The sequence below is a fragment of the Cervus canadensis genome, chromosome 23 (assembly GCF_019320065.1).
Source record: "Cervus canadensis isolate Bull #8, Minnesota chromosome 23, ASM1932006v1, whole genome shotgun sequence".
Lineage (NCBI taxonomy): Eukaryota > Metazoa > Chordata > Mammalia > Artiodactyla > Cervidae > Cervus > Cervus canadensis.
In genome coordinates, this window is record NC_057408.1 from 50328231 (window position 1) to 50349737 (window position 21507).

Genomic DNA, 21507 nt, shown 5'->3' on the forward strand with positions numbered 1-21507 from the left:
GGCACTTTGCAGATGCTGTCTTTGTAAAAGCTGAAAGCTTGTGGCAGCCCCGCTTTGAGCAGCTCTGTCAGGCATTTCTCCACAAGCATCTGCTAACTTTGTGTCACTGTCACATTGTGCTGTCTTGCAATATTCCAAACATTTTTTTCCACATAAGACAGCGAATTTAATTGACAAATGTTGCGTGTGATCTGACTGCTCTATCAACTCTCCATCTCCTCTCTGCATGCCCCCAACTCTCTGAGACACGCAATCCTGAAATCAGGCTTACAATGGTCTCGAAGTGTTCCTTTCTCTGATTGAAAGAACAGTCAATCAATGCAGCAAATTTCACTGTTCTTTTAAGAAACTGCCACAGCCACCCCAACCTTCAGCAACTATCACCCAGACCCGTCAACCGCCATGAACACGGAGGCAGGACCCTCCACAAGCAAAGCGATTACGGTTGCTGAAAGCTTACACGATGGTGAACATATTTCAGCAATAAAGTACTTTTAAAGAAGGTATGTACTATTTTCTTTAGACAGAAGCTATTGCACACTTAACAGACTACAGTATAGTGTAACTATAACTTTTATATGCACTGGGAAACCAACTCACTTTACTGTAATATTTACTTTATTGTGGTTGTCTAGAACCAAATCCACAATATTTCCAAATATGCCTGTAATGTCACTGAAGGTGAACTTTAAAAGTAGCAAGTTTTAAAAAAAAGTTTTAAAAGTTGCAAGAATCGTATGGAGAACTTCCATTTACCCCCTGCCCAGGGTTCCTGTTAACGCTGCTTTGTCATATTCTCTTTCCCTGTGTACGTGTGTTTGTGTGGCTGTGTGTGTCTTCTGAACCGAACGACGGCTGTACACATGCTGAATCACCGCCCCAACACCCCCGTGTGCGTCTCCTGGGAGACGGAGACTCTCCCGCACCGCCGCGGAGGGGGCGCCGAAGTCCAGGAGTGAGCACCATGACACAGCGACACCAACTGCGGGTAACTTTCTGAAATGAGAGTCTGCGGAACAGAAAAAGGGCTGATGCGATGCTTTTAAAGTGGGGGAAAAAAAAAGACTAGGGACTAGGCATAATGCAGTATTATAAATGCAGCTTCATTTATGATCCTACTGTAAGCAAAAACTATGGCATTAATTATTAATTCTCAAGTAACATCTCCTATTAATACGATACATTAGCTGTATTAAGACTGGCATGTAATTGTGTGTGTGTAAAGTTGTGGCTAAGCAGAATGTACATTAAGACATTTTAAAAAAAAAATCAAAATAATTAATAAAATATGAAGTGGAGCCATACTCTTCAGCCTGAATGGAATCTGCCGGGGCTACGTAATTGCTTGGGATATAGCCGTTCTTTCCTGTAGCGATTGATCTCGCCTCCCACCAGTCTCCTTCCCTGCAACACACAGAACAACAGTCACCGCAAGGCAGACCGCAGGCCGGGACACAGTCTGCTGCAGTGCCATCCTGTATCTGAAATGGACAAGAGAGGTTACTTCCAGTTTTAATTTATGCATTTGTTTGATCAAGAATTAAACTCAAAGAATAGTATTAAAAAAATAGGTTACATGAATTAAGGAAATAAGGCTAAGCAAAATCACAAATGCGTATTTTTGCTCTGAATCAAAAAACAAAAACCCTGAAAAACAAACCCCTTTGCCCTAAAAAAACCAAAACCCACTTTAATTTTACTTGTGAGATCTCTTTTTTTACATAACTCTTTCAACCTAAGACAATAAACTATACTGAATAAAATAATTTGGGAAGTGAATCTTTCAGATTACTCAGTTTCGAGTAAAGGTTTTCTCCTTTAAAAGCTTTACTGATATAATTTGTATACCATGAGATCCCCCCTTTTAAGATTTTTTGAGTTTTGCAACCATCACCACCGTCAGTTTCAGAACATTTTCATCACCCACCAAAAGAAACTGTGTACCCATTAAGAGCCACACCCCATCCCAATCCTTCCCCATCATTTCCAACCACTAGTGTGCTTTCTGTTTCTATGGACATGCCCACTGTGGGGGCATTCCACGTAAATGGAACCATACAATATGTGCTCTTTTTGACTGGCTTCGTTTACGAAGCATAATTTTTTCAGCATTTATGAGTTTTTTTTAATTGCTAAATGATCTTCTTTTTAACAGTGCAAAAAAGTAATGTTCCTTTTTAGTCATATTAATGGGGAAAAAAGTTCAGATGCCCTAGAACTCTTGTAGCCAAAATATTTAGCAATGAGCGATAATAAAAAATTTAATTCCTGGAACAGTACATATTTACAAGAATGTTATCCATGAATATCCAAATAAGACTAAAATTAACTCAGGACATGAGAAGTACATGTAATTTTTAACATGTAAGCCCTGAACTTTCCCCAAATTAATGGAAAGGAGTGTATATTATCAATCTACAATGAGGAAGACACATGGATTCTGCTGCTGCTGCTGCTAAGTCACTTCAGTCGTGTCTGACTCTGTGCGACCCCATAGACGGCAGCCCACCAGGCTCCCCCGTCCCTGGGATTCTCCAGGCAAGAACACTGGAGTGGGTTGCCATTTCCTTCTCCAATGCATGAAAGTGAAAAGTGAAAGTGAAGTCGCTCAGTCGTGTCCAACTCTTAGCGACCCCATGGACTGCAGCCCACCAGGCTCCTCCGTCCATGGGGTTTTCCAGGCAAGAGTGGGGTGCCAATGCCTTCCCCAGTGGATTCTGCTACTAAAGATTAAATGCATGTTTGGCTTCACCAGAGGATAAGTACTGAAAACACAGTCTACACTGAAATTTTATAAATGCCTGAGGTGAATTTGCTCTCTAAAAAATGAAATGGAAAATCCTTTGGATTTTCAAATGTTTACAAACTCAAGCATTTGCCTTGTAGCTTCCTGCTATTTATTAAGTACATTCAGACATACAAACTGAAAACTCTGACCCTGATAACCGTTCAGTGATTCATTCAGACTTTCACTGACTATCTTTTTAAGTGACAGACCTTATAATAGGCTGTGCCAGCAACAGGGGGAAAGTCCTTAACTTCAGGTAACTGTGGAGGGCAGGGCTTCTCAACCTCAGCATCACTGACGCTCTGGGCTGGATAACTCTGTGTTGTGTGGGACTGTCCTGTGCACTGTCAGATGCTGAGTAACAGCCCTCGCCTCCACCTACCAGACGACACTATCTGCCAGATGCCAGCTGCAGCACCCTGGCTGTAACAACCAAACACGCCTCCAGACACTACCGAACGGCCCCTGGGTGATGCGGCCTCTGGCTGAGAACCACAGGTCTAAAAGAATGATAGGCAAGTGACAAACTACAAATCAAAACTGTGGTGGCAGCTATAACTGAGGTCAGCACAGGCTACTACGTGAACACTGAAGAGAGACACCCAATCCAGCAGGAAGTGGGGACTGGGCCAGGCAGGGAAGGCAGAAAGAAAATCAAGGAAGGTTTCCTTGAGAAAGGACACAGGAAAAAATACACTTTGAATGATAGATAGGGTTGGCTAGACAAAGGAAGAAAAATGGAGAGACAAGAAGTCACATTTCAGAAAGAAGAAATCACATGTGTACAGGCACAGAGAAGGGGAGAACCCAGGTGGATCCAGAGCCACAAGTAACGGAGTCTGGCAGGGCAGTGGAGAGGGGAAGGGGAAGAAGCTCGATGAACGATGCCTGCTCTCACTGCTGTTTCATCTTCACAGCAGTGAGCAGTTACTGAAGGACTTTAAAGAAGAAAGACAGGATTGTATCTCATGTTCTCAAACAATAACTGGTAGCAAGTGGGAATAAGGTTGGAAGGAAACATGCCTGGATGCAAAGAGACCATAAATATCTATTTTGAGATGGTACAAAGTGGCCTGCTGTGCCTGCTAATGAAATTATGGGATCTGTTTTTCATAACAAGCATTGAATTTTCTAAGGTGGATCACTAAATGACAGAAAGTCTGAGAGTCACAAAAGGCAAGAGACAGTTTGGGAATGCAGGGGCTCCTCAGCGCTTTTCTTGTTTTTGAGAAAGAGATAAGATCTTTAAACCACCTGGTACTTAGATAAATGGGATCATAGAAATCTCTTTATAAAGGGTTTTTTTTTTTTTTTAAGTAATGTACTCACTTTCATATATTCCCTCAATCCTCATCCTTAAAACTCTGTTTATGGCAGAACCACAGCAACACAATTTGTAGAAGTTGTAACCTTTGACTTGAGCAGTAGTCTTCTGCAATGTGTCTAAAAGAACCAATGTATCATCCAACCCAGTGGGCAGAGGCCCACGCCCCACCACTCTTGTCTCTGAATCATCAACTAGCTCAGTGGTTTCAGCGTAAAGTAGGCTGGCACCGTATTTATCCCTTGTAAAAAACTCATAACACTTACGTATTGTTAATTATTTGAAATCTTTCACCCTTCTTAAATGAAAGGTCTTCTGTAGTTCTAGCTTCATAATCATATAAGGCCACAAATATAGTAACACCACCTATTGGGGAAAGAAGACCAAGGTAAATTACACAGAAAAATTAACAACAGAGAAATTCATTAGTAAAAACATTGCCAATGACAACAAAGAAAGCTTAAGCATAGTTCTCCGCCTAGTCTCCAGAATCAAATTTTAAAACTTGGAGATTTGGGCCACTGAAGTCTTCAAGTTAATAAGATGATGTCTTAAGGTCTTCCATTAGACTACTATTCTGTACAAATTCTAAAGTTCTACAGAGCCAGAGAAACCTTTTTAATCTTGATTCATACTTGCAACATCTCTAGCTTGAGAAGTGATGTGATGATCGGTGATTTATAGTCACTAAGTTGACTCTTGCAACCCCATGAACTGCAGCCCGCCTGCCAGGCTCCTCTGTCCAGGGGTTTCCCAGGCAAGAACACTGGAATGGGTTGCCATTTTCTTCTCAAGGGGATCTTCCCTACCCAGGGACTGAACTCGAGGGTCCTGCATTGCAGGCAGATATTTACTGCTGAGCCACCAGGGAAGCCCAAGTTCAAATCAGTTTTTTTTTGGCAGAAAAAGCGTTAACAAGTATTATAAACTACTGGCACGGATCATCTCAATTTCTTAAAAATAACAGGTGGACATTCCCATCCTTAACACTAGGATGTATACTTACTGTGTAGCACATCATTTACTGTAGAGCGCAAGGAACTCAGTACACTGACTATATGGGAAGAGAATGTAAAGAGTATGTATAACTGATTCACTTTGCTACACAGCAGAGACTAACAACTCTGTAAATCAACTATACGCCAATAAAAACTAATTTTAAAAGACTAATGATTAACAGTAATAACGAGGTTTTTAATTAAGATTATTTATTATATTTTACGCAGAGATAAAAAACAGCATGTTTTTCTTAGAAAGTAAATGGTATGCCTGATAAGGATTATAAATTCCAAAAATAATCATGTCATATAAATCACTGTATGTCATGCTTGAGAGATTAGCAATTTAAATAATAAAATTATTATCTGCAAGGGGAAGAATAGAATCTCATTTATCTGGCTTTGTTCCTGAGGCCCAACCATGTATTAACTACCTATTTGACATCTCAATGTCTATCAAGCATTTACAACTCATTAGGTACAAAATAAAGGTGTTGATTTTTCTCCTCTAACCTGTATTGCTGAAGTCTTCACTATCTCAGCAAACAGTACCAGCCAATCAGGTACTCAAAGCCAAGTCCATTAACAGCACTGCCAGTTCTAGCCCTTAAGTACCTTATCCATGTCCTTGTCCATTTCAGCGCTTCCATCCTAATCCAAGGATGTTTTTTATGTTATTTCTCACTGGGAGTGTAGTAGCCCAACTCACTCTCTATCTGCTTCCCTATATCCATTCTCCACACAGCTGGCCAGAGGGAGTGTGGGGAATTCAGAGTTAAGGGGAATTCAATAGTGCAAATCCTTTACTGAAATCTCTTCAATAGCTTCCTTCTATCTTTGAATAGAACCCAAACTCCACACTATGGTCTGTGTGTCTGTGAGTCTCTTAGTCGAGTCCAACTCCTTGGGATCCCATGGACTGTAGCCCATCCAGCTCCTCTGGCAAGAATCTCCAGGCAAGAATACTGGAGTGGGTAGCCATTCCCTTCTTCAGGGGATCTTCCTGACTCAGGGATCAAACCCGAGTCTCCTGCACTGCAGGCAGATCTATGAGGTCCTGAGAAATCCTGACTCTTCAAACCCTTATCATGTAATTCCACCCTCTGCCCGTACTAGTCCTCACGCCTGCCAAGGCCACCTGCATTTGTCGTTCTCTCTCCCCAGAAAGCTCTTTTCCTAGCTCTGCACACATTTAGGTAATTTTCATCAACCAGACCTCAGCTCAAATAATTTCATCTCAAGATGGTTTTTCCTTGATCATTTAAAAAGCCTTCACCAATCATTCTGGTTAGCTCCTTCATAGTATTTATGAACTGTTAATCATCCTGTTTAGTTGTTTTTATAATTATTACCCAACCCTCCTTATAATGTAAACTCCATTAGGGCAGAAACCTTGCTTCTCTTGCTTACAACTCTCTATACTATACTCAACACACAAATACTCATTAGTAAATGAATATCCATGAATGGACTATTTCACATAAACACACTGCTTTAGGTAACATTTAATCATTTTGGATTACTATCTTTCCAGAATGTGTAATACTGAAAATAAACTTATTCTAGTGATGGAGAAATACCATCATGACCATCTATTACTATGTTATTTTACTGTTAAGTGTTTAGAGTTAAGGGGCTGAAGTTGGGACTCTAACTGGCTCTCTGATGTCCACAACTCCTCAACTGAACAGTCTATAGATGAGTGTCTGATATTCTCCAGTCACTACTTTTGTCCTGGAGGTGAGCAGAGGTGAGGGACACATTTATAGTCCAAGCTTGTAGAAGAGATCCTTCTTTTCTCCCCACAAGTTGCTCAGTTTGATGCTGGCAGCTGTTTCCCTAAGTCTAAGGATAAAGAGCATACTCAAGGGCTGCAAGAGGGAGAGACCAAAGAACTCTAGTCCTTGATGACATGAAAAAACTACTGGTTCAAGGAATCCTAGAACCTCCCCTACCTTTAAAACTCAGTTGCACTTTTGTTTGTTACTCAAGGGAAAAGCAACCTAGGAAGAGCTACTTCTCTTTTTAAAGTTTCTGACTACCTTTTTTTAGAGCATTTCTGGCTCCATGAAAGGCTGTCGGCCATCACTTCTGATTCTTCTCTGAAAAGACATTGTAGTGTAATAAAAGTTTTAGAATAGGGCATTAAATCTGTGCCCTCCTGCTTATCATCTATGACTGAAAAAAAAAAATCACTTAACCTGTGAGCCTCAGGATTTTTCTTTTTTTCAATCAGCAGTACCTAACAGAACTGTACTATCATCATGAAATTGCCTTTACCTAACACATCAAATAACTACTATAATACTTTCATAATGGCCAGCACTTTATAATCCTCAGAAGTTGGTAGCATTCTAGAGGGAGGGGGATACATTTTTATTCTTTATATTCCCAATGCCTGCCACACAGTCAGCACCCAGTAATTATTTGAAAAATCAATTAGTGAAGTAATTAATGGTAACTGTGTGTGCCACTCAGTCATGTTCAACTCTGAGATCTCATGGACTGTAGCCTGCCAGGCTCCTCTGTCCACAGAATCCTCCAGGCAAGAATGCTGGAGTGGGTTGCCATTCCCTTCTCCAAGGGATCTTCCTGGGTCTCCCGCATTGCAGGTAGATTCATTACCCGCTGAGCCACCAGGGAAGCCCAATAAATGGTATAAACCAGTACATAATCACTGTCAGATTACTGCCAAATTTCTGAGAATAATATCCATGTAGAGTTTACTTTGTATGTTGAAGATTTTTAATTTTCACATAAACTTATTTTAAACACCCTACCCCTACCCTCTCGTAACTTATTTCTCTTACAGCAGACCAACTTGATATATGTATTGCCCAAGGTCACATTCTCAAACAGACTGTCCTCTAAAGCTCACCTGTTAAACCAGCAGGATATGAACTTGGCACCACTGAAAACGAGGAAGACGCTCCTCCAAAAGGTGTCACCGCCGAGGACCCTCCGAACGGTGTCATGGAGAGGCTGCCGAAATTGACAGATGTGCTCTTTGTGGAGGATGTTGGTGCCAACGCGGTGTGCTCTGCTCCATAATGGCTGACTCCTGTACTGACCGGCTCTGGCGGGTTTTCTGGTCTGTATTTAATGGATGGACTTTTGTTCTCTTTACTTTTAATGCAGCCCATTATCAAGCCTACAAAGGTGATAAGGCAAAGTGTGAGAAGCAGTTAACATAAAGGATACTTCAAAAGAGGCATACTTTTAACAGTTGCCTTTAAAACAGGCGTTTCTCTCCTGCAAAAAAGTAACAAAATAACAAACAAACCGAAAAATCCTAGGCAGCTAAAAACAGTCTTTCCTCCTCATTTATTTTTATTATAGTTCTGTTAACATATCATTCTAATTATGTCATTCTCCAGCTCAATCACCTTTAATGGCTCAACGACAACATGCCGCAGTGTACTGGGAAAACAGTGGGCTCCGAAGTCAGAAGCCAAAGTCTGAATCCTGGCTTCCTACTTTCTAGTGGAGTGATTTCAGGTATGTTGCTTAACTTCGCTGCAACCTCAGTTCCTTGAAAAACACGAGAACAACTATACCACCTACTTCATAAGATTTTCCATGAGAAGTAAGTGTATTTATCACAACTTCTAGACTATCTCGGGCACACAGTAGGTACTAGCAAATTCTGGCAGTTTTCCTTCTACCTATACCAGCGCTATGTAACAGAAACAGAATCTGAGCCGTATCTATAATTTTAGATTTTCCAGTAAACACATTTAAAAAATAAAAAAGGTCAAATTAATTTTAGTAATATATATTTCAACATGTCATCAGTATGAAAAATGTTAATGAGATTTTTATACTCTTCTTTTGTACTAAATCGTAGAAATCTGGCCTGTATTTTAAACTCACAGTACACCTCAGTTTGGACCAAGCACATCTCAAGTGCTCAACAGCTCTAGGCGGCTAGTGGCCACTCCACTGGACAATGCAGTGCTGTATCTTTTCCCTATTGATGGACACACCCCTAAGGCTTGCCAAATCTGACTCGAGTCTATCTTTCCCACTTTACCTCCTATCATTTCCTCACTTATCTTACCCATAAAACAGAAACAGTCTCAGACCTCAGAGTTGGAATGTCTTTAGATCACTATCTTAAAACCAGTATATTCGGAAGACGTGACAGTACAGCTCAGTACAGGAGCATGACTGGGACTGGAAGCTTACATATCTACTGAAAACACTATGAGAGAATGACAAGCTAAATACATGAAAGGCAGCTGCTTCTCAAAGTGTTAGAAGGAATTTAAAGTAAGTTGGTTCATAATGCGGTAGTTGGAAAAGAAAAGCCTTTAAAGCATAATGTGAAAGTTTCTAGAAACCCTGAAGGAAAAGACGAAGAGATATATGATTAACTTGGGGATGGGGGTGGGGATGGGGGGCAGGTATGGGCACAGAAACTTTTAAGTGAAACTAGAGACATGAGAAGTAGGGAAAATGTCCCTGCACTTGCTCATGCTCTTACCTGCTCTCTCAACACAGGAATGTACCATATAAACATTAGCTGAGGTTCTTAATATAGACAAGGGCTTCCCTTGTGGCTCAGCTGGTAAAGAATCCGCCTGCAATGCGGGAGACCTGGGTTCGATCCCTGCGTTGGGAAAATCTCCTGCAGAAGGGGACGGCTACCCACTCCAGTATTCTGGCCTGGAGAATTCCATGGACTATATATACAGTCAGTCCAGGGGTTGCAAAGAATCGGACACGACTGAGCGACTTTCACACATTCACACAATACAGACAACTCTTACACATGAGAAAATATACATATCCCCTTAGAAAAATCTGAATGCCTATCAAGAGGCAATTCACAAATGAAACATGAAAGGCCAATTAGCATATGAAGACATGTCCAATCACCCCAGTCTTCAAATAAATGCAAATCTCTAAAGGTATCCTTTTTGCTTATCAGATTGGCAAATATTGACTCAATACTCAAGGCTAAGGCATGAATTTTAATTAACAATCAATATATACCCACAAAATACATTAAGCTGCAAAAAATATTTTAAAATCTGTATAGAGGATTTTCAATAGTACCAATATCTGAAGTCTAAATATTCAGAAAATATTTTAATAATGACATAGACTTTAAAAAAACAGCAGTTGTATGATGGAGAAAAAATTATGAAAGCCAGAATGGGTGCTAACTTATTTATTTTTTTTCCCCCAACCTGAGTCATAGAATTTAATCACGTCATTGTTCACAGCATTCCCTCTCCTTTTCATGTCCATGGGGGAAACGTGGTCGGGGAGTCTCAAGGGGACGGCTGAGAACTGCCCACGGACAGCACAGCAGAATGGCCCCCATGACCAGGCAGCCCGTGGGCCCATAGAACACTGACTCCACCCCACCCAGCTCCCAAAGCTGCACATGACAATGGGCCAATCCGGGGTCTCCGAGTTCGAGGGAAAGCAGAGGCCATGAGGATAGACAGGGAGAGCAGTCACCAGGGGCGATCAGACCCTGGACCTGCAGCCTGAGGTCCCTGCTGTTGCTGCTGCTGCTGCTAAGTCGCTTCAGTCGTGTCCGACTCTGTGTGACCCCATAGACGGCAGCCCACCAGGCTCCTCCGTCCCTGGGATTCTCCAGGCAAGAACACTGGACTGGGTTGCCATTTCCTTCTCCAAGGCATGCATGCTAAGTCGCTGTAGTCATGTCCGACTCTGTACGACCCCATGGACAGCAGCCCACCAGGCTCCTCTGTCCACAGGATTCTCTAGGCAAGAATACTGGAGTGGGTTGCCATTGCCTTCTCCAGCTAACTTACTTTAAATTGGATAACAAACCAATTGAAATACATCATTTCATAACTGAAGTTACTGCACCCCTCACCCACCCTCATTTCCATTTCCAGCTTTCTTAGTTCCTCATTTTCACATTTTTCTTCACTCAGGATTTCTGTTAAGGTCTTTCCTCCCCGTAAGACATCACTCCTAAATTAACTCTTCCTCCAAAACCCCATCACTCCTAACTTAACTCTTTCTCCGTAAGTTCTATCCTTTTCCCCCTCACCCTTCCAGTTTTCCATTACTTCTCTTAATCTGTCCTCCAGTTTCTTTTACTTAATTCAGAATCTTTGGTCCAACTAGTCACAAATATACAGGAGCCATCACTGCTGCCTACCTCTTTTAGAAACATAATTAAAAATGTGGAATGTGACTTAAAAATGTAAGTAATCTTCAGGTGTAAAATGTATTTAAAAGATTTTAATGGATTCTCTTAGAAACATAACATGATTTAAAATACTTAGAAAGCCTCTTTCAGGTTCCAAGCTACTAGCTTACAGATATATTATTTATTAACAACATATTTATTAGACACTATAAAGGGAGCCAAAGATGGCAAGAAGTGGTTCTTTTTCTTTAAAAAGGTTGCAAGTAAGTGTAAGAAAAATCATAGTATTGTACAACGTGAAAACCCTGGAGGAGGGCATGGCAATCCACTCCAGTATTCTTGCCTGGAGAAGCCCATGGACAGAGGAGCCCGGCAGGCTATAGTCCACAGGGTTGCAAAGAGTTGGACATGACTGAAGCTAATTAGCACGCATGTATGCATGCACAATGTGAAAACTGCCAGAGTGAAAACAAAAAATGCCAGAGCAGAGGTATATACGAACATGTCCGGAATACCATCGAAGTTATCAGCTCTGCTTTGAGAGCCTGGGAAAGATAATTCTGCAGATGGTGGCACTGAGCTAGGTTTTGAAGGGCTGGAGATTTAGGAAAGAATATTCTAGAAGGAATGAAGTGTGAAGAATGGCTCCAACTTATGGAAAAGCAAGGTGTATCAGGGAACAGAAAACTCTATGGCAGAAATGTAAGGGGGTGTTTTTGAGAATGGTGGGACAGGCAGCTAGTTAGAGGAGGGTTATTTGCTAAGCAATAACTTCTAGATTTATCCAAGAACACTGGAAAGTTGAGATCCTTAAAAAGGTGAAGAGCAGAAAATATGTGTTTGAAAATAACTATGGTTGAAGTACGAGTTATAGACTAGGAAGAAATAATGATGGCAGTTAGTCAAGTCATAAAACTATTGCAATGATCCATGCGAGGAAGTACAAAAGCGGGAATACTGTGGGGCCAAAGGTGAGGAGGAGATGAGAGGTAAACACTAAATACAATAATCAAGTTTAGATGAGTGGCTGGTTATGGGTGGATGTGAAGAAAACGGAGTCATTTATGCACTCCCTACAATTTATCGGACACTTTAAAAGTAGTGACTATTTGTGTGCTAGAGGGCTGGATAACTCCAAAGTTTCTAGTTTGAACTGAACGGAAAACAACACCATAACGGAGGTAGAGAAAAGAGAAACAGGTTTTTCTGGACCAACATGTTCAGTTTCAGAAGTTAGTTTTAGGGGCCTGCCGGGAATGATGTTGCAAAATCGAGTGGGGGATTGATAATAAAATCTAAAACTCACAATGAGGCAGAAACCAGAGAAAAAGTAAATGAAAATATTTTCACAGTGTTATCACACCTTTTGGAGATAATAAAACTCACCCAAGGTACAGATTTGGGGGGGTGTGAAAAATTAATACAGTGTTGCAGGACACCTACAGATAAGGGATAAGCAGGCAAGGAAATTAGGAAGCAGCAATTAAGAGTCAGGAGTGCTTTCATAAATATCAAAACAAAACCGGAAAGGATTATCATTGATTTCAAGATGGGGCAGGGTTTCAGCTGTCTCTGTAACACTTTTCTTTTTTCCTTAAAAGAAATATGGTAATGAGCTAAGTGTGGGTAACATATAATTCTTTTTGTTAGTTTGAAGTATTTAACACATTTTTAACAAGTAGAATAGTAAAGTGGGAACAGTGAGATAAGACTTTCAAGAAGAAAATGGCTAATAAGGGTAAAGACCAACATGAAATCAAATGGCATTTAAACTGATTTTAAAAGGCCAGCTGATTAATAATCAGGAGTTCACTGATGACTTTCACAAGAGCATTTCTTAGCATCATGAAAAGAATAGATTGAAGTAAAGTGAATAACAAATTTAATAACTAGCCCACGAAAATATGGTAAATTCTGGAATGCAACATCTTCGTAAGTTGGGAATGTACATTTTTAAAAAATTTTAATTGACTGATAATTGCTTTACAATATTGATTTCCGTCATACATTGACATAAATTAACTATAGGTTAATTATATGTATGTATGTTAATTATATGTATTATTTGTATATGTATGTATATTTAACTATAGGTTAAACATTTGTATGTATGTCCCCTCCCTCTTGAACTTCCCTCCTCACGCCCACCTGGCTCTAGATTATTACAGAGCCCCAGTGTCAGATGCTTGAGTCACACGGCAAACTCGCACTGGCTGTCTATTCACATATGTTAGTGCATAGCTTCCCTGCTACTCTCTCTATCCATCTCACCCTTCCCGTCTCTCCCCCACCCTTGTCCATAAGTCTGTTCTCTGTGTCTGCATCTCCACTGCTGCTCTGTGAAGAGGTTCATCAGTACCATCTTTCTAGATTCCACATTATATGCGTTACTATATATTTGTTTTTCTCTTTCTGACTTCACTCTGTGTTAGAGGCTCTAGGTTCATCCACTTCATTAGAACTGACTCAGATGAGAGAACGTACACTTTTTATCAAAATGTTTTCTATGCTTCCTTTGTCTAGTTCACAGATCCTGTCCTTCACAGTCTCAGTGTAACCTACTTCAACAGACACTCAGTTACTCAACAGCCATTCTCCTCCTGCTTTGATAAAAGAACTCTGATTTTGTTTACTTTCCTCCCACTTGACAAGTCCATTTGTCCAGCCTCAGGTAGTAAATAATGACTGATTTAAGCCACTCATACAGTCTTATTCCTTTGCCAATTAACCATGTAAGCCACGAACATGGGCTTCCAGAAGTTTTTCTCACTCGTAAAAAGGAATACAAGACAGAAATATTCCATTTCCATTCCCTAGGTGTTACTACTGTTCTCGCCTCAATCTGAGACTACAACACACCCGTGGCAGAGGAGGACACAAACATACTGAGAAGGGGAGGGCAGGAGGAGAAAAGGAACTTGGGTCCTTGATGCTGCTGCTCAGGTACTGAACTGTGTAACCCTATAACTCAATGAAGTAACCCAAAGAAATGCTCCAAAAATCTTATCATGTGAGATAAAGTTAAAAGTCAGTTTTCCTGTTTGGTTTTCAGCTGCAGCTGAAAGGATCTTAAATAATAAACTACTCAGATCACATGACAATGGTTAATACATTAAATCCCTTTTCAACCTATCCAGGTACAACAGCTTCGAAAAAACTGATCTTCTCTCAAAGTATTTACATAAAGTCTGAGCTATCCTCAAAGTATTTATATAAATCTGTAAAATTTATAGTCTATAAAGGTAAACTTATATTTTGGGGGGGATTTCTCTGGTGGCCCAGTGGCTAAGATCCCATGTTCCCAATGCAAGGGACTTGGGTTCAATCCCTGGTCAGAGAACTGGATCCCACATATTGCAACTAAGAGTTTGAATGCCACAACTAAAGATCCAGCAAGCTGCAACTAAGACCTGGTATATCAGCCAAATAAATAAAATATAATTAAAAAAACTTTTCTAAGCAACAATTTCATACTGATATTTGCTTGAGCATAAGGTGCACAAATATTTGCTGAAAAAGAAGGCTTTACCTCAATTTGAATGTTGTTACTTTAAGATTTTTCTGATAAATATGAATTTAAAATTTAATTATGGAAATTTCTTCCCTTAGACCCTATCAGATAGTCTTTCTTAAAAAAATTTTTTTAAATCAACTTTAAGGTATAATTTACATACAATAAAACGCATCCATTGAAAGTGTATAGTTCATTTGAGTTTTGGCAAATGTCTATTATAACTGTGTGGTCCATACTATAATTACAATATAGAATATTCCAATCACCCCCAAAAGATTCTGTTGTACCCTATTAACCTAACCCCCCAACCCCAGGCAAGCACTGGTTTGTTTTCTCTAACTACAGATTATCTTTTCTAGAGTTCCATATAAATAGAATAATTTTATATATAGTCGTCTTTGTGTCTGGCATGTTAACTAGCCATTGTGGAGGCAGCTATGCCCAGCACTGTACCACCAACGCTTTACCAGGCACTGTGTAGCTGAGATACTTCCATATTGTTGCCTATAGAGGTAGTTCATTAATTTTTACTGCTACGTAGAAGCCCACCACATACCATAACTGTTTATCCATTCACTTGCTGATGGCTATTTGGGTTGTTCCAGTTTGGGGCTGTTATAAATAAAGTGGCTGAAAACAGTCCCTCACGAGTCTTTGGGAGGGTAGATATGTGCCCTTCTCCCCCACCTCTCCCCTCCTCGTCTCCATCAACTCCTAGGAATGGAACTGCCTGATCATATAAAGTTAAGCATGATGATAAGAAGCTACTAAACCGGTTTCCATAGTGACTGATTCTGCATCCCCACCAGCAATGAAGGTGAATTATCTACAACAACATGGAATTCCTGCAACTGCCGAGATGGTTGCCCTGTCCCTGCTGTTGCACTCCCTCACAGGCTTTTCTCAAAGTATCAGACCTAGCCTTTTCTTTCTTTCTTTTTTAAGTATTATACTAACTTACTTTCGGCTGCACCAGGTCTTTGTCGCTGCGCCTGGGTTTTCTCGAGTTGCGACTAATGGGCTCGGTAGTTGTGGTGCACGGGCTTAGCTGCCCTGAGGCATGTGGAATCTTCCTGGACCACGGTCAAACCTGAGTCCCCTGAATTGGCAGGCAGACTCTCACTCACTGGACTACCAAGGAAGCCCAAGCTAGCCTTTTCGATTACAAATCATTTCATATCACTCTATGCCACAATCCGTCCAAGACCTTGCGTCGCACTCAGAATAACAGCCCAAGTTCTCACGATGGCTTTCAAGCTCCCACTATGGAGCTCCCAACACTTCTCCTACGCCATCTCCCACAGCTCTGCCCTTACTTGCCCCACGGCCTTGCTGTCCTTCAGACGGGCCAAGCAACCCCCATCTTGGGCCACTGCACCTTCTTCTCTCTGCCTGGAAAGCTCTTCAGCTGCATATCTGCCTGGCTCGCCCCTCAGCCTCCTCAGGTCTTTGCGCTGTGATCACCTTCTCAAGAAGGTCTCTGACCACCCTACATAAAGCAGCAATGCAACACTCCCCAGAGCACTGCCTACTCCCCTTTTAACCTGCTTTATTTTTTGATAGCACTGACACTATAGAAAACATAGGGCTGAGAGCACAGACTGTTCTGTTGTTTGTTTACTGGATGTACAGCACAGTGCTTAGGAACACAGACTTTAGAAACAGAATGTTTGAGTTCAAAGTCTGAGTCCACTGCTCAGCAGCCGTGGGAGTTTTGGCAAGATACTCAACATTTCTGTGCCTCAGTTTCCTCATCTGTAAAATGTGAATAATAAAAGCAAGACTCAAGGGTTACTGCGAGGATTAAATGAGTTAATATATGTAATGTGCCTACAACAGTGCTGGCATATAATAACCACTAATGTTTGCTATGATGGTAATGACTCTAAGGATAATGCTGGCTTTCCCCTCCAGAATATAAGATTTTTTTTTTAATTTTACTGAGGTATAACACATATGCAGAAAAGTAAATATAACAAACGTACAGCTCAATGAATGAGCACAAACCAAACACCAATGTACTTATCACCCGGAGCAAGAAACGTGACTTAACTACCAGCAACCGTCCTACTGGAAATACACCTGACAGCAGACTGCTGGCTCAGTGTTCCCAGAGTGCTGCAGCAATTTATAATCCCATCAGCAGATAAGGAGAGTTGTCAGTGCTTCCCGTTTTCACCAATACTTGGCATTTTCAATCTTTCAAGATGTATCTGTTCTGATGAGTGTGTAGCGAGTGGTCTCTGTGTTTTAAATTTCATGTTCATAATCATTAATGAAGTGAGCACCTTTTCGTATGTTTATTGGCCACTTCTCTTTTGTGAAATGTCTATTCAAAACACTTATTCACTTCTGTACAGGACTGTCTCTTTTTCTTATTGATCTATAAGGCATTCTCTGTTGTATTTCCAGAACCTAGAAAAGAGTGAAAGTGTTAGTCACTCAGTCCTGCCTGACTCTTTGTGGCCCCAGGGACTGTAGCCCACCAGGCTCCTCTGTCCATGGGATTTCTAAGGCAAGAATACTGGAATGCATTGCCATTCCCTTCTCCAGGGGATCTTCTTCACCCAGGGATTGAACCTGGGTCTCCTACATTGCAGGCAGACTACCATCTGAGCCATCAAGGAAACCCATTAATGGCTGCAATGCAGAAGACTGGGGTTCAACCCCTGGGTTGGGAAGATCCCCTGGAGAAGGGAATGGCTACCTACTCCAGTATTCTTGCCTGGGAAACCCCATGGACAGAAGAGCCTGGTGGACTACAGTCCATGGGGCCACAAAGGGTCCCATATCCAACCAAAGGAGGTTCTGACGTGAATAACTTTTATAAAGGAAACCTCTGCCTAGAACCTTGTCCAGGACAAGTCTTTCAATGGCTTCCTACTACCTAGAGAATAAGAACCCAACTCCTTAATTTCCCCAATTTACTTTTCCAACCACCTGCTAATGTTCCAAAATACAGATCTGGGGTTGGGGGATACAAAAAAGCCAATCAGATTTTACTATTCGAATCAGAGAGCAGAGACTGTCCTTTAGGCAGAGGATGTGCAACAGGATGTGCAAAAGCTCACAGATAGGGGAGAACAAAGTGGGCTTTTGAAATCCTAGTTTGGTGCTTAAGTACAACCTGGAAAAGTAAGAAGGGGAAAGATGAGGCCAGAAGAGACAGCAACAGGGAAGAGAGCCTATACTACAAAGATCTTCTACTTCCTTCTGCTTAACACAAACTGCTTTAGATGCATGAGTATTCATTTAACTTTTGCTGAAAGAATAAATCACTGAATCGTAACTTGATTCTGACATATTCTTTTCAACAACTTGCCTAACATTTGTTTCTCTCAAAAGGGCCAAGCATAGCAAGCATTCTAGAAATACTTGTAGGTTTTCCATTTCTTTATCAATTCCATAAGTCAGAAGTTTTTCAAATTTGTATCAGGCACTTACATATCAGGGTTACCTACAGGGTATCAGAATCTGCTTTGTAACAGCATGTTTCGTAGAGCTGGAGCAAATCTGAGATGGTCTGTAAAACACATCCAGCTCAGTCATTAGCAAGCAGCACTTCACATTGTTAGGGTATTTTGTTTTGATGATATTTTACACTTTGACAGTGTTTCGTGTTTCAAGAGTATTTTTTTATTATTCAATTTGATCCCATAATAATCCTAATGTTACAGAGGGGGGAAAGTAGGTATAATATCCACATCCTTTATTTGAAGAACCTGAAGTCTGGGTGGATGAAGTCACCTGCCCAAGGAGATGAAGCCAGAAGTGAGCACAGCTAGGGAATTGGGTCTAAATGTTAGGCTGCCCTCTTTCCCCCACCCATACAGCCTCTGGGGGTGCTTGAGCATAACATTTTCTCTTCTTTGACAAGTTATTAAATATCTGCCCGTCAGAAAATGCTACAAACATGATAACATTATTGGCAGTCAGCCTCACTGCTCCACCCACAACACAAATCTACTGACTCTGAAAACTGCAACCCACCCCTCTCCACCATAACAGTGTTGTTTTATTACTAGTGATAGTGACTAAACATTCTCGATGACTTACATTTTTGAACTAAAAAAAAAAATTGTTAATGTATATTATTTCTATAAACTAACTCTTGCAGGTTAACCACCTGTGATATTACACGCTGTGTCCAGCAAGGGGGTAAACAGCTCTCACTTGTCCCCGTGCTCTACAGATTATAAACACATTCAGTGATCTTTTCTGAGTTTCATTTTTAAATCCCCTCCCTTTAGCATAAAGTACAGAAGATAAGCAGGACACAAAAGAATAGCAAACAGACGGAGAGGAGGAAACATCACACTGCTGAAGGGCGTGCACTCTGTTTAGTAAAAGCAAACAAAGAACTTAATTTTCCAAGAGTCAAAGGAGAATAGAAAGTGTGAGCAATGGAAAACTGAGCTTGCAGTCTCACTGACAGCAATCTTCTACCATCTTTTTTCCCCCTTTTTTTGTACTTTAGATACACAAACAAGTGACCTTAAAGAAAAAGCCAAGTCATTCTAAATTCTGGGTTACTCCCAATGGTTTCTTTTAATGAAGTCTGGCATAGGATCAACCATAAGGACCTGATGTAAAGAACACTTAAAATGTATTGTGTTAGGAAATATAGTAACAAATTACAAATTAATGGGAAGCCCCAAGATATTTATTACTTGTATTTAGAAGCATCATTCTTTCCACAAATTCAGTCAACTCTTAAAAAAAAATTTTTTTTTAATCTTCTCAGGTTTTCATGCCTTACCTACTGTTCTTTGTCAAGATTTTTGACCTAGGAACTACAGTAAACAATTAGATACTACTTTCAAGTTCTTATGGAATTTAAATGCTCCTCAGACATTGTATGGATTCTTTTTGCATTGTGGTTTTAAACCTTGAAAATATATCATACAACTATTTCTACAATAATGTATATACCTCTTCTGCTGATCTTTTTAAGAGTCAAGAAATTAGATACACACACATTCTTAGAAACATCAGTTTATAAAACTGACCTACAACTCTCTTGCTTTCTCCAAATTCCTGTAATAATTTTTTTCCACTATGCTTCTGCTGTAACAATATTTTGAGTTTCAGTGCCTGTTTTAGTCAATAGATTTAAAACTGCAAAGTTTAACTGGTAAATAAAACACACAACTGTAAAGATGAAATGAACACAGACCTGAAGAGAGGGAGCTTTTGGCAACAGAAGTAACAGGAATAGTCAGGTGTGTTTCAAACATTCAAATAAGTCACAGGAGGAGGAACGTAGGAAGAGTTCAGGGAAGCAAGGCAAGAAGTGAGTCAGTTTAACCTGTTTCCACCCTTAGAGACCTGGAACCTTTCTGATCTTTGACACCCTTTGGTGCATGTCTTGAACTCTGTGAAATCAGAGTCTTTTATCGGCAATAAGCAGAAGCTGTGTCCTTGCCTCTCAAACTCAGGCTAGCAGCATTTCTAGCAGTGAGAGAGAAGTTTTGAAAAATACATTCTATTGCTATCTAAGAATTTAACTGTAGCATGTACATATTACGCAGGTTTAAAACCACTCTTTATTTAAAACAACTGCTTATTCTGAAATAATATTAGATGTATGGAAGAATTATAACCTTCTTTTAAAACCCTGTCCTTTTTAGCTTATTTTGCTACCTAACATCCCTTCTCGAACAAGATGCTATATTACTCCATGAAGCAAGCAGTTTACTTTGCTTTAAAATGCTTGTTTCAAAATGTGAATTGTCAAATATGTTAAAAAGATTTTAAATAAAATTTTAACTACCACGAAGAAAATTCTGCCCTGTCAGCAATAATTTTTTTTAACTATGGTTTTTGTCATATAGTATGTACTTAACAAATGTTTATTTTTCTCTTTCTTGGCATTGATTTTGAAGCAAACAAAAGCTAATACAAATCTCTACATATCTACTAGGTAAAAGGATATGTGAAGTACCAATTGTGCCTTTAAATAGGCCTGTTATTTCTTCTAAAAATAGAAGTCTACAGAATAGTGGTAATTACACAGTAGAATAGCAAAGACAAGCAATGACTTTCTAGTGATTTGCTGGAGGTGAACATGACATTATTTTTTTTTATATATTAATGGAAAAGTCTCTTTCAGATTCTCTAAAGTATCAGAATTCACTAGATACCTACAGACATTCCCCTCCAGAAACATGAAGGGTGAAGATGAAAGACTAGTTCTATAGTCTTTATAGCCACTAGTCAAAATATCCACTCTGCAGGAGGCTTTGTTAACTGGGACAGCTGTCTTCCAGGGATCTCAAATTCATCACGCTCAAAATGGAACCTGCCATCTTTCCCACCCAAGTCCACTCTTCCTTCTCTCTGTGAATGGTGAGTACACTGTTCTAGTCCACTCCACTGCCTCAGTCAGACATCCAAGAGTCATTCTTAACTCACACCCCTCCCAGGCCCCACATATCCAGTCAGTCACTACTAACTGACCATATACCCTGTAATCTCCAACATTCTTCCACCCTCCCCTCAACTAATTACTGCTTCTCTTGGCTATTAATCATTTACTGTCTGGATTATTGCAAAAGTTTTCTTCACTGCCTCCGGAGTTTCTCCGGTCTTTTCTGGGTGTAGTATGAAGGATGTTTTGTGTTTTCTGAAGAAAAATCTATTAGGAGCCCTCAAAGTCCCTGTCCAATACTCTTCCCAATATAAAGTCTAAATTCCTTAATGTGAAATAGAAGCCCTTGCAGGATTTGCTTTATTTACCTCTCT

General features: G+C 40.3%; 1 protein-coding gene across 2 annotated transcripts in view; it reads right to left on the reverse strand.

The window, feature by feature from the left end:
- YES1 (YES proto-oncogene 1, Src family tyrosine kinase) overlaps positions 1-21507 on the reverse strand; it is a 61301-nt gene that overhangs the window by 14990 nt on the left and 24804 nt on the right. For both annotated transcript variants that reach the window (XM_043444009.1, XM_043444010.1), the window contains exons 2-4: positions 7989-8261; positions 4379-4478; positions 1306-1404 (exon numbers count right to left, since the gene is read on the reverse strand). In XM_043444009.1, coding sequence (XP_043299944.1) covers positions 1306-1404; positions 4379-4478; positions 7989-8253 — 464 coding nt within the window. In that variant the 5' untranslated portion in view covers positions 8254-8261. The remainder of the gene's footprint in view (positions 1-1305; positions 1405-4378; positions 4479-7988; positions 8262-21507) is intronic.